The 17,834-nt window shown below is 38.9% G+C and overlaps 1 protein-coding gene across 1 annotated transcript in view; it reads right to left on the bottom strand.

The window, feature by feature from the left end:
* lrp1b (LDL receptor related protein 1B) overlaps nucleotides 1-17,834 on the bottom strand; it is a 265,608-nt gene that overhangs the window by 32,432 nt on the left and 215,342 nt on the right. Inside the window, exons 58-72 of the mRNA XM_022741314.1 lie at nucleotides 16,988-17,128; nucleotides 16,582-16,769; nucleotides 15,153-15,336; nucleotides 14,954-15,039; nucleotides 12,357-12,479; nucleotides 9,413-9,594; nucleotides 8,997-9,196; nucleotides 8,293-8,481; nucleotides 8,006-8,154; nucleotides 7,636-7,729; nucleotides 7,265-7,381; nucleotides 6,701-6,820; nucleotides 5,743-5,862; nucleotides 2,085-2,201; nucleotides 884-990 (exon numbers count right to left, since the gene is read on the bottom strand). Coding sequence (XP_022597035.1) covers nucleotides 884-990; nucleotides 2,085-2,201; nucleotides 5,743-5,862; nucleotides 6,701-6,820; nucleotides 7,265-7,381; nucleotides 7,636-7,729; nucleotides 8,006-8,154; nucleotides 8,293-8,481; nucleotides 8,997-9,196; nucleotides 9,413-9,594; nucleotides 12,357-12,479; nucleotides 14,954-15,039; nucleotides 15,153-15,336; nucleotides 16,582-16,769; nucleotides 16,988-17,128 — 2,117 coding nt within the window. The remainder of the gene's footprint in view (nucleotides 1-883; nucleotides 991-2,084; nucleotides 2,202-5,742; nucleotides 5,863-6,700; nucleotides 6,821-7,264; nucleotides 7,382-7,635; nucleotides 7,730-8,005; nucleotides 8,155-8,292; nucleotides 8,482-8,996; nucleotides 9,197-9,412; nucleotides 9,595-12,356; nucleotides 12,480-14,953; nucleotides 15,040-15,152; nucleotides 15,337-16,581; nucleotides 16,770-16,987; nucleotides 17,129-17,834) is intronic.

Raw genomic sequence — 17,834 nt, 5'->3', positions numbered from 1 at the left:
TTTGTATGAATCCTGCAAAAATCTCTTTACACCATGCAATACTAGATAAAAGCGCTTTTAAGTTAATTTCTTCACATATTACAACAGTGTAAAATTACAATGGCAATATGAAGCTTTATAAATTGAGATATTCAAGCATATTTATGAACAAAACAAGCAGTCTTTGTTTTGCTGAAAGGCATGGTGGATTAGGATTTCCAAAAGCAAATGAATATGAGGTATTTCATGCACTAATGTACTTGAAGGTACAATAACTCATTACAGTGATATTTCCTGTCCAGCTTTGTTTTGGAACATAGCAACCATGATGAGGAGATTTAGACCAGCACAATGAATTATGCCTATAATGGGATTATTTCTTTGTAAGTGGCAATATACCCATCCAATTTCATTTCCCTTTCCCAATTTGAATATTTAATCTGTGCTTGTGCCGCAAGTTCAGATACTAACACGCATTTCCAGGATATCAGTTACAGACTAAATTATACTACCCACACAAATATGCTCGAATTTGGCCTGGGTAAACTGTAATTTGTAAGTTTAAAGCACATCTATGTTCTCTGTATTGTCTTCATAATATTTCATTTTGTGTCAAGTGACCTGAACATTTTATATTAGCTGACCTCATAATGATATAATACATCACAAATAAGAAGAATGCTTGGTATGCTTTTTACTCCCACTGAAAAAAAGCAAAATATCGTGCCAAAACATTGGTGTTTGATTAAAAAGGTTTTTTTCTATGGAAGCTATTTTGAAGTGTTCAGTAGTTTATTCTTAATTTAGTGTCTCGCTAATTTCTGAGCCTCATTAACAGCACTCATGTGGGTTTATCTTCCTTTTTGATTTATAAGTAAGTCGTATACATATCTCAAACACTGACCTCATCTGAATTATCCAAGCAGTCATAGTCCCCGTCACAGCGAAATCGGGAGGAGATGCAGTCTCCGTTAGCACAGGCAAAGTCCTTGTGGTTACAGGTAACTGGCTCTGAGGTGTGAAAAACACAAAACATACATAATCATGCCAAACTTCTTCTTACACAACAAACAGAAATTCCCTGATGTTTATCAGCCAACCGTTCTGTGTTTAGAATCACATGCTTATGTATTGGCAAAACCATTGCTTTAGCTAATTAGTGTCATTTTGTATTAGAAGTGGAGAAACTGGCAAATTTAATCAAGATGTAAATACATTCATTGCTGCTCTCACAATGGAGGGGGCAACATACTCTCTGAAGCCAAAAATCTTGTATCTGCCGTTTAGAGCAAGTCAGTCCCTGAGGACAATATTAGGACGCAGCTAAACAGCTGCATCAGATCCACTGTCTGGGCCCTCCCCTTGTTATCATGGACTGTTAGCTAACTCAGGGTGTGTATTATGAGTTGCGCTGCAACAGAGACTCCCAGCAGGCATTGCAGCAAAATCTGATTTGTGGCCTCTCCACTGTCTGCTGGTCCACCTGCTTAATTCTTTGCTATCCAACACTTGACTGGCTTATAATTTGCATTTTAAGTGACATTAATAGGTATGGGGAATAAGCATCTGATAAATCACATAAATAATGCATACTCAGCAAAAACACAAAGCACGCACGCACATAATCATATGATGTGCACACAAACAATTCCACAAACACATCAAAGGGGGTGAACACGCAAAAGATATTACATTTAAAAAGGTAGGTTATCAGTGTCATATCTTGAGTAAATAAAAAGTTTTCTCCTAAAAGTGATGATGAATATCTAAACAAAAGGGAATACGAGCCTGGTAAATTACAGAGAAAATATCAAGAGCTCAAGAACTTCACATTACCCTCAGAGAAACAGCACAGATAATAAGAACATGCTTGAAAGAGAGAGTTGAGCCTGGCTGACTCGATAGTGAGAAACATCACCTAGGATTGCAGAATTGTGTGTGTATATGGGTAGGAGAGAGAGGGAGGGTGGTTGTGGTGGTGGGAGGGGCAGTCAGGTGTCTTCAGAGAAGCGCAATTCTTCACTGCCTAAGTGCGTGTAGGACGTAAACAGTGTATATAAGCGAACAAACAGAGCTGACAGAAAGTGAAGGAGTCAGGTACTCACTGCAGTTCTCCTCGTCTGAGTTGTCTCCACAGTCATTCTGGCTGTCACACCTCCAGTGGTCTGGGATGCAGTTGTTATTCTCACAGCGGAATTCATGAGGTCCGCAGGTCTTTTCATCTTTTTCATCAGGAGCAAACAAACATGAAGATGAAAATGGCTTCAAAGAGCATGAATATTAATAGTGTGCTAGCTATCATATTTTGTAGGTGTAATCATCGTTTCCTGAGGGTTTCCCTGAGCAAGTCTGATGCTGAGTTCAAAACACAGTCTGTACTCAAGAGGCTAACACACCGTAAGATGAAATACCTGACTGTGCTACCAATCATCCTCAACAGAATTTGTGACAGGAAGTTGGTGAGATTGAACTTTCTTCAAGAAAACATCCAAAAAATTGGAAAAAAGGAAAAAAAAAAAAACAAAACAATACAAATGTAAAAGAATTTGACTTTGGCTTTGTTACATATCAAACACAAACTGTGCATTTGTTCCTGTTAACAACAACCAAAAGAGTGTCTTCTCTGTCAAAATGTGGCAGCAGCTTAGTTGCTGGTCTGGATATCAGCAAACCACCTCTTTGTCTTTAATGTTATTCATTTGGTTATTGTAAGAATTATTATCTGTGAGTCCAAAAATGTGTTAAAGACCAGATAGGACCAGATGTTGCTGCAAGAGGACACGGATCTTCATAGTTTTCAGTGACACGCTGCCGTGAGAAATGGAGAAAAAATATTTCAGTATATTTTTTGTGACAAAATTAAATAGTCTTAGTCATCTTGTAAACAAGGTCTGAAAATACTGCACACCTTTAACACTTAAGGCAACAGTAAATTGATCACTAACTCAAGGTGCTTCCAACTCAAAAATGTTTTGCCTGTTAATCAGACTGAAAAGCTCAGAGTTGGCCAGGGTTAGAATTATTCAAAATATCTGCATTTGCATCACAAATAACAGATGCTTTCATATTTGCTCCAGCAGTACTTCCTCACTATGGGTTTTCAAAGTCAAACTGAGAGCCTCCATTTAAAAAGTAATCTCTGTGCAGACAACATCAGGGATAATGGCCAAGGTAATGTTGTTATCAGTTAGGGAAGAGATGCGTCAGAAGAGGAGGGTGGCAGATTCTGCCTGGATCTCTTTCCAACATGACAGCAGGAGGAGAGAATCAGGAGGGAAAGCTGACTGCAGCAGCAGAGGACACAAGGCAGCAATTCATTAGGAACCAGCTCAGTCACTTACACAACATAAAGGATGTGACACAAGAAAAAAAAAAAGCAATATTTCCTTGCTAAGTCAGAGCTCATTACTGAGCTAACAAGCAAAACTTCCTTAAACAGTTTGAGGTAATTCAAAGCGAAATATCTACAGAGCAACAATATCTGTATATGTGCTCTGAAGCTGGGAGAAGATTTTAGATGATGAATTATTGGATGACACTGATAAAAATTACAGAGGATGCAGTTCGAGGGGCTAAAGTCAAACATCAGTAAAATACAGTGGGGTAACCATTTACTCAATATTACATCAGGGTCTTCTCAAGTTAATATACATTAGAGCAGCATCAAAACAGCAAAACCGCCACATAAAATAAACCTAAAATTGCAAAGGAATCTATCGAGAGAAGTGGTGACGTGTTGAACATCAAAGCATGAATGCTCTATTAACTGGAATGGCACTCAGTAGAGCACATACCTCTGCCAAGGCTAAACATTTTCTTTTACCAAATCTGGATTATTATCTGGATCTGCACCAAATTGTACATACTCAGATCTGAGATGAGATGTCTGATATTTTACATTAAGATCCAGAAATCATTTCCTGAGAAAGTGACAAAAAAGTTGGAAAACACCTACACTTGCAATGTTGAGGAATATGATAAAAAAAAAACAAAATCCTGGATTTGCCTTTTTAGGAAATTTAATGCGTATAATACCCCATCCCTCCAGCAAGTTTGGTGCAAATCAGTTCAGTTCTTTTTGTGTAATCCTACTGACAAACAAACGAACGAACCTACAAACAAACAAGCGGACACGGGTAGAAATGTAACCTCCTTGGTGCAGATAATAATCCTCAAATTGCTATGTTGTGGAAGTCACATATACAGATAACATTACGAAGAATAGGTATTATTCTTCTTGTATTCCTCCAGATACATATACACATATTATCACATTACTACACACATACATCCACATGTACATAAAAGTCCCATTGTGCAACTGCTTCCACACTGAGGTAATCTGCTCTATTATTCTGTTTCCTTGTGCAAACTAAATCCCAGAATTGCAGAGAAAGTCTATTTTAAGACTGTTTTATGTTTCAGGCATGAGTAAGATATGACCACAAACATCCAACAAAAGAAACACGGGCTGTACTTTCCATCATAATTTTACATAGGCTTGGTGACTAAACACATCAGATTTTTGTTTTGCCTGCAACTGATCACAGATGTTGTAGTTGTTTCTGCTTTCATTTGTGTGCAGTATATATCAAAGATAGATCCTCTCACTTCAGGTGTTAGAAGATTTGCCTGTATGACTCTATAAACAGTCGCAATAGAGACTTTTTATCCGTTTTTAAAGAAAATCTTTATTAATTATATTTTATGTATAAGATCACCCAGAAGTTGTTGAACATGAAGATGTCATGCAAGTCTCACTTTGTATGTAGTCATTTTCCCACAGGACAGTTTTTGACAGCAGATTGGCAGCAGCGCAATTTCAAGTCTGCATGACAACGATTATATAATATAGTTAAGTTTTATTTTGTACTTTGCTTCATGTCTATTATTCACTCAAGGTTTAAAGTGGAATAGTGAACTATCCTTTCAAACCTAAAAAGCAAATTAAAAGCTTAATAATGAGACTAAATTCTCACAAGGGAAATAATAATCAATCCTCTTGTAGATTAGTCCTGGACTTGTTGGTTTCAGATATTTCAACATTTCTATTCTATTAAGTCAAATCATCAGATTTAGACACAAAAGGGATTGAGATGAATAAGAGAGACACAATACAGTGCAGGCACAATATAGACAACAGAGGAGATTACAGTTTGCATCATTTTTCATGATTACAGATTATTTGATTTGAACTTCAGAAGGAATAGTTGTTTTGTCTAGTTTATTCCAGGGTGGACGAGACAGTGAGGTTGGTCCAACTGCTTATTTTTTTGTGATTAAATGTTACAGACTGTTGTCACAATAAAAGCATTCACGCTCTTTACAGATACATGTCAACAAAACACAGTCCAATGCTAGAAAGTTTATTTTTTCCATAGAGGAAGAAAAAGTTCCCAAAGTTGTTCCCCTCAGAAGCAATAATGGCTTTGACCTAAAAGTTGTGGTATTGAGAAGAAACTCAATTTGAGTAGGTGTGTTTTTGTGTGTGTGTGTGTGTGTTCTTAAAGACTGACAGATGCGGAAAATGCCAGGCAAACCGAAATTATAATGCCAAGGCCTTACTGATGACAGGGAGAGCTGTCCTTCAAGGCATCCTCCCTTAGCACAATCAGATAGGTAGTGAGAGCAAGTAGAAGGACTGAGTCAGACCAGCATCAAGCCAAGTGTAAAATTAATTCAGATTAAATCAGATTTGTTGCCCTTTAACTGAGAAATAGTGAAGTGGTGTGATTTATGGTTAAGTGGGTTTCCACAACTCACCGCAATTAGCTTCGTCTGACCCGTCAGCACAGTCAGGGTCCTCATCACAAACCCAGAGTTTGGAGATGCAGTGCATGGAGGCCTTGCACTGGAACTGGTCTGGGGAGCAGGTGCTTTCAGCTGCAGCCAGAGAGACAAGTGTGTGGGGAAAGAGGAATGCAATGCACTATCACCATGAAAGAAGAAATTTGGATTGGTAGAAATAACCTGAACATTTAAGCAATCATAAAACTATTGTGATATAAGAACCAGTGAGGAAGTAATACTGTTTCAGTGTTTTATTATAGCAAGGTTGCAAAGGTTGTTTGTTATAAAACCTCACATTGTTTCGGATAGCATTTTAATTTTAGTCTAGTGTTCATTACAGGAGTGCATTCAAAACCACATCCAATCATGCTGGAAGTCTAAGAAGAGGTGAAGTAATTAGCCTTCCTTTAATTAAAGATTTTTTTTAAAGTCTCTTTTGCTTCTCCTGACTTTCTTGCATTCTCTTCCCCCCACTCTCACCCCTCTTGCAATCACATGCAAGACAAATGCAGCAGTCTGAAAGACTTGAATGGGGTGTGATATTCTAATGAGTTACATCATGGCAGAGAAAATCTGCTCTTATCCTCTGTGTGATTCAATATCTAATCCCTTTTCACAGGCACAGGCCATAACAAGGGTTGCTCCTGGAATACTTAATGAAGACTATGTGATGTTAATGGCATCACATTTTCTGTCTAAGCACAGAAATTAATTAACGATGTCAAAACGCACAATTAAGGCGATTTATCTTAATCAGTTAGATTATATCTTTGCAAAATATCAAAAACTTTAAAATGGTGACTTTTCTAGGATTTTGCTGCAGTTTTGGGACAGAGTGATCAAACAGGGGATGTATTCATAAACTTCAAATTCTGAAAGCTCAGTACATTTCTGAGACAATGAGTCTGAAAGTAATAATACAGAGCCTTACGGCAGTCCGTCTCGTCCTCTCCATCACCACAGTCATCCTGACCGTTGCAGCGAAGGTTTAAAGGGATGCATTTCTGCTTCCTGGTGCACTTGAACTGGCCTGACAGACAGATGTATGTCTCTGAAAGAGAAAATGGGTAAGGGCAGTGGAAGGTTGAATCGATAGGAAAGGCTTTCAGTCCACACAAAGAAAAGCATCTATATTGTTACGACTGGCTGGTAGAGGTTTTACACACACTATAGACAGTTTATGAAAACTTTACATTTGGTGCAGTGAGGACCTGATATATGTCATAGATATTCAACTGACAATAACACAAAACTGAAAACATTTAGGAGACTGGAACAAGAAAATCTATTGATGAATGATGAACAATTTATCAAAATAGTTGTAATAGTAATCATTTTAGAACTTAATAGCACTGTCCTTACAAATTTATATCGCAGCCACAGAAAATCCAATAAAATAAAATGTCTTACTTTAGGTGGTAAGACAGCTAAACACAGCAATCAGCAACTAAAAGCAAAGGACACAAAATTAAAAACAAAGCATTTCTATCCTTACCACAGTTAGCTTCATCCGAGTTGTCACCACAGTCGTTCTCTCCATCACAGATGAAGGGAGGAAGAGCACAGAGGCCAGTACCACACTGAAAACGCCCAGGCTGACATTTGAATTCCGCTGTTGAGAAGGAAGTCATAACAATAACCATGTGTATTTACTGTAAGGGTTTAAGTGGAGACTATAAAAATCAATACAGAGCTTGTGTGGAAGAGGTCAACGAATGGCAAACATGTAAACAAAAAAACGGTCGCTCGATGTGAGTCCCATCAGTTCCGATTCAATTTTGATATCCCACACAGCTCACTAAAATAGGAGCTCACTTCTTGTTTATCACTATTTTAAAGCCACCTTTGGAGCACTATGACACTCACGGCAGTCAGCGGGTTCGTCTGATCCATCCCCACAGTCATCCACCGTGTCACACTTCCACCAGAAAGGGATACACTCATCCGTCCCGCAGCGAAACTATTAGAACCACAGAAAAAATAAAAATAAAACAGAATACACAGAATTTGAAGTCAGCATGAATGCTTGACTTTCTGTTAAAGCTTCAGCATTCTTCAAAGCCAAAGTCAAAATCAATACACAACCATTTCCTAGAACCTACAGTACATGTCAGAGGTGGAAAGCACATGAGAGTAAAGCAATTTGCCTTCAGGGGGAAAATACTGATCAGGACAGAAAAGTAACAACTTGGGCAAACTAAACATAGATATGAGAGGGTAGAGAGATGTAGCTTACCTGACTGGAGGTGCAGTTGGAAAGGCAGGTCTTATTGTCAGCAGCCAAGTAAAAATTAGTGGGACAGGCGCATCTGTGTTCCCCACCGGGGGATAGAAGACACAGGTGGCTGCATCCTCCATTAGCAATCTGACACTGGTGCTTGGGTACTGTACAGAAGGACAGAAGTACATGATCAAGTTCAAACTAAATTACACAAACAACATGCTTCTTAAAAGTATAACGGAGGCCCTTAACCACTGTTAGGGAGGATAGAATGAACATGAGCGCCAAATTGGACTTCATACCTTCAGGCTGGCGCAGGGAGTGGTAGACCTTAATGGATTTGATGGCTTGCCAGGAGTTGAGGAGCTCTATCCCTTGAGAGCCAGTTGTTTTGTGAGCACGTCGTAGTGATTTTGACTTCCCATCCGTCCAGTAGACAAAGTCCTCAAACAAAGTCAGTGCCATTACCCCTTGGATGTGGTCATAGGACACTGGAAATGGACAAATTAAAATCTGTTTCATTCAGTCTAGGAACCAGGCAGCAGCTGTGTAACAGTGGCACTTATAGTAGACATTTCCTTGGTAATTTACAGCAGTACCATTTCAAATGACTGATCAGTCATAACCACAGCATACCCATTTATCAGGTTAACCACTAATTTAATATGTTTTGATATCATTTCCAATACCCCTGCACCACCATCCAGCATCCAGCATTTATCGTCATGAACAGCAGTAATACTGATACAGCGACTCCTAAAAACTGATAAATAATGCCACCTTCAGCATCATTCATCCTTATAATGTAACTGTGCCCGTCAGAGTAAAACATTTAAAACACAATATTTAAGCCAGATTTGGGGTGCTAAGCTATGATAACCAGCTGCTGGCTCCAGCGTCATATTTAAGAGACAGATATGAGATGTTATTCTCATGCAACTTTTGGCAAGAAAATTGTCCCAAAATAACAAACTATTCCTTTGCATGTACAACACATTGGTGTCACCTTTGCGTCTTTGGGTGCCATCCATGTTGGCAAACAGGATGTGGTTGTCGTCTGCCCAGTAAAGCCTTTTGTTGGTATAATCAATAGTGAGCGCAGTGGGGCTATAGATCTCTGTGTCAATGATAACCATTTGCCCTCGGCCATCCATGCCAATACGCCCAATGTGGGGGGGTTCACAGCAGTCCACCCAGAACACGTACCTAGTGAGAAGTATGGCAGAGTTCAAGGAGTTATGTACTACAGCAGGTAAACATGATAGGAATAAAAATGACAGAATGAAATCTGGATCTTACAGATTCCAGGTTAAGCATCTCAAAAAAGAGCAACTCTATCCCTGTTCTCCCTCAAGCTGTGAAATCAATCCTTATTAAGAAAACACTTAAGTGCTATGGTGAGCTTTACAGTAATATGCTTACCCTGTCTGGGGGTCCAGAGCTAGATCTGTGGGATTCTTGAGGCTAGAACTGATAAGGATGGTAGGATAGAGCCCGTTGGACTTGGACACCTCCAGTGTTTTCCTTTCAGCATCACACCAATATAGATTCTTTCCTATCCAATCCACTGCTAAGGCGCTGGGCACTGCTGTTCTGTGGACTATCTAGTAAGGCAGGGAGAGAAAAATCAGTTTTTGCACATCTTACAAAAGTGATTTTTCACAGATAAATGTAAAAAATATAAAACAAATAAAGTGTAAAGAAACAGGTGGGATACAAGAAAATCTGGCTCTCTCAGTGGTTTACAACTGACAAACAGAGGAGCATGTACAAGGGTTGGAGTTTTCCTCTGTCAGGTAGGAGAAACTTATTTTAACCCAGACAGAAATAAAAAAAGAACATCTGAGTCAATCAGAATATATTTTTATGTCCCAAAAACATCAATCTAAAGATCTCTAAAGACATGAGCATGCTCTCAGTGTGACATGATCATCTCCACCAACAAAGTAAAAGTCAAGTGCCTCTCTTTTTTTTTCTCTCTTTTTTTTCCCAAACTACTTTACACACAGTCCTATTAATATCCAGAACTGAAATGAACATTCAGGTGATGAGTGGGAGAGATTTGTTTAAGCTCAGGTCTACTTGTGTTGCCATAGTAATGGCTTCAAATCCCTTTCCTCAGTCACAAAAAGCTGCTAAAGAGAACTGCAGGGTGATCATTTATGATCCTAACTGCAAACCACAAGCTGAGTGTTTTTTTTTTTTTAAATACTGCACGTGTCACATACAAGAAGACTGTGTCAGATGAGATGAAACAGTGCTAGAAAAAACTGGCTTACATAGGAGTTTTTTTTTTTTTTAAGTTACACAAATTCATACTGAAAGTCATATACATGCATAATCACAGCACCCATTTCTTTAGAAGTTACTCTTCAGTAGATAACTAATATGACAGAAAAGTGTGTTTGTTACATTATAAAGATCTGTGTTTCTCCAACTACTAAGGCATATTTGGCTATGTTCCCCTGTGCACAGTACTACCACAACTGCTAACTTTGTGGGAAAGCAATAAGTCTGTTTACGCTCCTTACATTAACTGACAGCTCTGGTGAGATAATAAAAGTATAGTATATTTTTTGCCCAACAGTAGGAGTGTTGTGACATCTTTATTGGATCCTGGTAACCTGCTACAATCCAAATGATTTCACTTACAGTCTATGTGAAAGAATTTAATTGTCTGGCAGGAAGAAAAAACACAGTATTTCATGCACTTATTTGTGAGATGGAGGCGCTGATGGCTGACTAGAACTCTATAAATTCCATTAGAAAACATGAATCAATTTGCCATATAGGTAAAAGGTATTTGTTAACTGTGTAAATGTTAACTATAAATACATAAAAGATTTTATTCAGCTCATTGCTGTAATCTCAGTCAGAGGTTAGGTTGAGCCTATGAATTTGCAAGTAGGCAGATAAAAATAAAACAAAAAAAAAAAAACAAACAAAAAAAAACTTCCTTTTCTGTCATTTGTATGAAAATATATTGTTGTTGCAAAAGACCAGGCTGTCCCTTAAGTCTCTGGGTCTCTTTATCCAAATAATCTCATTGTATTGATCAAAAAGACTGCTTCGTGTGGAACTGAAAGTTATAATGTGAATATGGCTCATCAAAAAATAAAGACCGGCAGAGTATGTTTGATCAGTGCAGTCACTGAAAGTGGTTTCACCTTGGGCTGACACAAGCCTTTTTTTCTTTCAGACATGCAAAGTAAAGTTAATACAGCACCGAAATGTTCCTCAGAAGACTCCTCAAAGGCATTGGTGCTTTTTTTGTGTTTAAACATAAATAAATAAAAAAGATAAAAACAATATCATGACACAGGAAAATTATGCTACATCTCACCATATGGGATAAAACCAATCATTGATGTCACAGCGAGTGTTTTCTATCAGGTATCAAATACAAATATCTGCTGAATGTTTAGCCAGAAATGTATCTGTACAATACTTGGTAGTTTCAAACCATACAATGCAGTGTAACAGCAGTTTAAAACAGATTAAATAAACAAAATAAAAGCCCACAATATAAAATGTAGCTACATTAATTAAACCATAGTATTCAATTAATCTCTGTCTTGATCAAGTGAAAATCATGTATTGGTAGAAAGAAAAATCTGTAGAAATGTTTTCTGCTCCCAAATCTTTTCTTCCTAATATGGTAAGGCTATAGTAAGAACACTGGATATCAGTGACTCTCTTAATTAACCTGATGTGAGAAGCTCTCATCTGTGTCTCAGACAGTTTGTCCTCTTGCTAAGCTGTGGCAGTGGCTCAAACAGAGACCGTGGAAGTAATTGAGCTTAATGCCCCCATACACCACTTCTAATGAGATGTAGGACGGGGGCCCAGCAGGTGTTCTGCTGAAGTCCCAGAGTCCCCAGTGTCTGGGCTCCGATCCCACGCCCCAGACAAACCTTGGTGATTACACCAGTGAGGACCATTGTATCACTGTGCTTGCTGTACTTATTTGAAAGCCATTGGTGGTATTTCTATTATCACTAACACACGTTCATTGATTTCAAGCTAAAAGGCCGTTGGCTGTTGACATAAGTAACCCATTTTGTCAACTCTATAAAATGATAAAGGGTGCCCATCATCAGCGGTGATAATGAGCCATAGGAACACATTTTTCTAGTCTCACATAGATAACTCATCAGAATAGAAAAAGCTGCTGTTTGAAACATCTTGATAATTTAAAGGATTAGTAAAAAAAACAAAACAAAACAAAAAAAAAACTGCATCTGAATGGAGAAGATGAGGAATACAAGCTGGAGAGGAAGCAAGTAAAGTAAAGCCAATGAATCTTGGGTGAAGTGGCACAAGGCACCATATGGCACACAAACACAGCAACTAAATCCTGTGGTACCTTGAGGTCACTCCCATTGAGGCGCATTCTGTTGATTTTTCGACCGCTTGGCCTGGTTGAGTCAACCCAATAGATAAATTCCTTCTTGTAGTCAAAGTCTATGTGGATGATGTTGTTGAGGCCCTGAGAATACAGGAGAGACAACACGAGTATATAAGAATGTCATTTTTGGAATGTATTTTTTAGTCTGAATGCAAATTAGATTAGTTCTTGAGTGAGGGTGAAAATTAAATGTAAGGCACTTTCACTGGCAACAAAGGTGCAACAGACAGTATAAATTATTAAATATTCAAATTCCACACAGCGTTATCCTTAAGGTTATTTATTATGTGGGTTTATAGAATAAAGGGTTGTAAAATCCCTTGTTCATTTCTTTTTTACAACATATCCATGAAGCAAACTTGAATGAAGATTTTTATACAACTTATATATACAACTACAATGTTAATTTTATTAGACACAACACAAACACTGTTTATAGATAGATAGAGGTTAAATACCAGCAGGATGAAATACATGAAAATCAGCTCAACTTCTGCATCTGTGTGATGTCATTTACTGAGCAAGCAATATTGACATTGGTGGTTTTCCCCATTTCACTGCTTTTCAAAAAGCATTTGAAGAGCCAGTGAAAAGCACACCTATCAAAGCAGAAGAGTGAGCCACTTCCGTTCTCTATGATGCTCACAGGACCCTACTGTCAGGCAGACAGAACCGCTCACCAAACAAGGGCCCCCACCCTGCTGTCTGACGCTGTGGGTGCTGAGAGAAGGTGTCAGATAATCTGACAGGCGAAATGAGACATCTTCATCAGATCATCAACACCCTCACAGACAGGCGCCAAAGTGTCCTGGGGGAACCTTTCCTCACTACAAACATCAGCTGTACAGATGAAACCTGCATGCCACTTTTATAAGTGCACTCATATTGACAGCAGCATCCACATGCCACTGATTTCCTGTTCTATGTATTCTACTACATTTCTTTCTAAAATAAGACACGTCTGACAGTAAAACCTTAGGGTGATGGATGCAGTCACTAAAGTTTGCTTGCCAACTAACTTCACTTTGTTTTGGCTTTTGGCAACCGACCCAAGCACAACTTTAAAGGGGGGGGTTGTTTCTATAGTAACCAACCACTAATCAAATTTGGTGGCAACAGGCTAAAAATTACCAATCATGTGGAACTTGGCATAATTAAGTGATTTCTCAAAAATACTAATTCATATAACTCTGTAACCTGAATTTACTTATTAATCAATATACTTAATGTAAAAAAGCCCAGGCAATCTTATTCCTATAAGAGCCACAAACTACATATCAGCTCTAATTAACTGCACCAAAAAAAACTATGTAGGAGAACATAAACAGAGCCAACCTAAAAAAACAACGAATGGGTTTTAATAATGCGTTGGAGTGATAAAATATTGTGAGCCACTTGTGTTTGTGGTGGGAAGACAAATATATGCTAACAGCAAAAACAATACATAAAGAAAATGATTAGTTCAGTTATAATTCACATAATGTCATGAACATATTATCTGAACTGGGTAAGTAATGGAGTGGTAAGAGTTGAGGTCAGCTGCTGCTAAAATGCTGCCGTTAAAGTGAGTTGTAGCTACTGAGAACTCCTATACAGACAGCAGAGTACATGGAGTCAAGAGGTTAATATGACTGTGAGAGGAGACTGTAGGATACCCATTGGTTGATTTACAGTAAATCACTGCCAACCATTTATGGTAATCAGCAGTCAGATTCAAGCATTGCCTGGAGCAGCTGTGACGAGACCTAGGAATGATTGAAATAGCTTTTTCATGGGACCTAAATGGGGTGATTTTGCTCTGTGCCAATCAGCCATTTTTCTACACTGCATGGTGGGGGTTGGGAAACCATGATGGACATTAGATATCTCATTTAAACAGAACGATACTTAGACAAAGGCTTGCACACCATTTTCAGGTTTAATCACAAAACTTGCACACATACTGAGGAGTACACTCACCTACGCAGGGTGAGTTTTACTCAGTAAGTCTGAATATCCTTTATTGAGGCAATACATAGTCTTCAGTGAAAGTGGATTGTCTGTGCATAGTTTATCAATGTGCAGCTGAATCAAATGCTTCTCAGAGATAGTGACTAGCTAGAAAGCAAACTTTAGAAAGTATAGAGACTGGAACACTTTGAGTGATACGTGACAGACTGCAAACAATTCGACAGTAGTGTGTTGTTCTCAAAGTCTGAAACACAATTGTTCTACTATCATAGTCCTAACTTAGCAAACAGTCATTCTTTCTCAACATGAATGTCCTCGATTTCTGCAATACAAAGCAATGCATTCACAATTAAAGATTTGTGTTTACAAAAGTTTCAAACAAGAGCCATTTAAACCCATACTTCCTCCTTGTACTGTTCAGCTGGCAGACTGAGTACGACAGACAGGGGAGGTGAACAATTAAACACAAAAGGAGGACAAGATGGTAAAATGATGTTGGTGCCTCCTAGCAGTATGTGGATCTGATAATGGTGAACTAACTAATCCTCTATCTTGTAAATATTTTACTACAGACACAGTTCCACGATGATGCAGACAACTCCTACCTGTTTCAAGATGGTGTAATTTGAGCCATCCACACTCAGCTTCCGGATCTCATGGTGGTCTGCCATAATGAGAAAAGGCTCTTCAGCTGAAATGAGGAACATGCAGCTTTAGAGGGACTCATAGTTAGGAACTGAAATTCTGCAAGTTGAGATATATATAAAAATTTTTTTTTTTTTTTTTTTTTTAAATTAAGCTGACCCGACAGAGCCTTGCATGTATTGGGACTGCGCTCCAAGGCTTCGTAGCCATCCACACAAAGACACTTGTAAGAGCCATAAGTGTTGATGCAGCGCTGGCTACAAGGAAGGGTAGTGGAGCATTCGTCAATATCCACACAAGTCTTCCCATCATCCTTCAGGTGGAAACCAGGCCAGCACTTACACTGATCATAAACATAAACACAGAAAGATGCACAAATGGGTGTTGATCATTAATGGAGGAAATGCAAGACAAGAGACTCGGTTTAGCTGTTAAGACACTTCCGCTGAACTATCAATGTGAACTATAAAACAAATTATTGAAGTTTTAAGTTCTTGCTGATGGAGACCTGGCTGCAAACACTGAACATTTTAGTTTTCTCTTCATATAATGCTTTGTTGTCAAAGCCATGATACACACATACTGTACTGTGGCTGAAGACTTCCATCTCACTTCAGTGACCAGGGCCCCCAAAAATAACTAAAAGTGCTTGTATCAGCTGCTCTGGACCCACTGCAAATCCCTTTCTTATCCAAAGTTATAACCTTGAGGGCCTTTCTGCTGATCTCCCTTTTCAGGCCACAAATGGATGAGCTAAGGGCCTGCATTGATGTGCTCTCTGTCCAGCTCTGCCCCTGTCATGACAGGGAAGAGGGGTTTTCTGAGCTTTCACACACTTTTCTGATCCAGTGAGCACCATTGCATGCAAGAGTGGGAGAGCAAAATCCAGGGATCAAGGCATAAACTACCACAGTCTGACAATGGGAATGGCCAACGGGACACTCCAGCGGATGTGGCCTTGACCTGCATTCAACCCTAACATTACATGCCACAGTCGCTCGGCACAGTCAGGGAGGCTAGACAGTTGTTGGCATATCATTAAACTCCCCTTATAGCGTTCAAGGTTATTCAGAAAGTGAGAGACAAAATGTATGTATGCTCCCACCCATCTTTATCTGTTTAATGATGTGAGGAGTTAGGCTTAATTCATTATTGGCCATTAATCATTCATGTCCAGACTATTAATATAAGCTCCACATTTTACCTGCCAGTGAATTGTTAATAATGCTACTGCTTAAAATTGGAGGGCAGTAAAGTCTTTAAATTAAAATCTGATACAATAGTAATATGCTTGAATATTATGATGCAAGTCACACTCTGACGTAGAACATATCACAGCTGTGACTCATAATTAGAAATGACTACTTACTGTGCAGCGGGCTAACTAAAGGTGTTTGTTTTTGCAAGTGACTTGCTTATCTGTTTTGAATATTTCACAAATTGTTATCTCTCCATCTGTACTCATTTACTGCAGCTTGGTTTAACCTTTAGCTGGATGAATTAGGCTTAATGGACTAACTGTAGTCAGCAAGCGATGCTGAGGAAGAATGCATGTTCAAGCACCCGAACTAGTCCACTGGTCACTTACCTTGTAGCCCACAGTAAGATCTTGGCAGTCCTGTGTGCACCCACTGACCCGACGGTTCAAGCATTCATTCACATTACAGTTCCTCTCATCTGACCGGTCCCCACAATCATCTCTCCCATCACAGAGATTTCCCTCAGAAATGCAGCGTCCATTGGAGCACATGAAGAAGGAGCCATTGCACAGGCTTCCTGAAAAGAGCAACACATGACTGTCACTGGCACAATGTCCTCCAATTCCTCAGCAAAGTTGGGTTTTGACCTAACAATGGATCTTGACAGATTAATTCCTTTCAGGAGAGCTCTCCTGGTTGTTGCACCTTTTGTTTCCACCATATGTCCCCACCCGTTTCCTGGGCGAGTGATACTGATGAAGAGCTTCCAGCTGAGAGCCAAACAGAGAGTCTTACCTGCGGCCAGACATTTGAGGTTCAGAGGCAGCTCGTCAGAGCGGTCGGGACAGTCTGCATAGCTGTCACACTCCCACTGAGAACTGAGAAGACAGCGGCCGTCCCTGCAGCGGAATTCCTCAGATCCACAGGAGCGATAGACTGAAGAAAGAGAGAAAGACAGTTTTTCATCAACTTGAACGAGGGCTTGGCAGTGACACAGTTCCAGTTTTGGGTGGAACCTTAGCAAAATGATGTACTAATACTGTAGAATAAATCTGAACAAAGCAAGATTTGTGACCTCATATTACAACAAATCACCCTCATAGAGTTATGATATCATTGTTTATAAACAAATAAAGCCATCTGGAGGCATAATGGTGTTCACAGCTGCATTGGCCAATATTTCAAGTATAAATAAATGTTTCATCAGCACTCCAAATAAAGGCAGAATAATATCATCAAAGAATCATAATCACCAATCATCAATTTAAATAACAGAAAGTAATTAATGAGTCCAGAGAAAAATGGACTGGTCTATTATAGACCAGCTGCAAAAAGACCTGCATTTTGATTTTCAAAAGCTTGAAAAGTGCAGTTTATTTAATTAAAAATATTTATACTATAGACAATCATTCATATCGATAATCATTCCATCATTCTAAACGATGGTATTGTAGCTCATAATTTTACATAGAAGACTAGCTAATGGTATAGAGTCCTCCTCATGTAGCATCTTAACCAGACTGTGGTAACACAAACAGGTTTTACTCAGGACTGCACTTGCATTGTGACTTTGCCTTTTCTTCACTGTATCCATCGATCTGCCCTAATATCTGTAATACTATAAATCTGAGTGAGTCTTCTT

This window comes from Seriola dumerili, unplaced genomic scaffold (genome assembly GCF_002260705.1).
Source record: "Seriola dumerili isolate Sdu_G_001 unplaced genomic scaffold, Sdu_1.0 BDQW01000052.1, whole genome shotgun sequence".
Classification (NCBI taxonomy): domain Eukaryota; kingdom Metazoa; phylum Chordata; class Actinopteri; order Carangiformes; family Carangidae; genus Seriola; species Seriola dumerili.
This window is presented reverse-complemented; position numbering and strand designations above follow the sequence as displayed.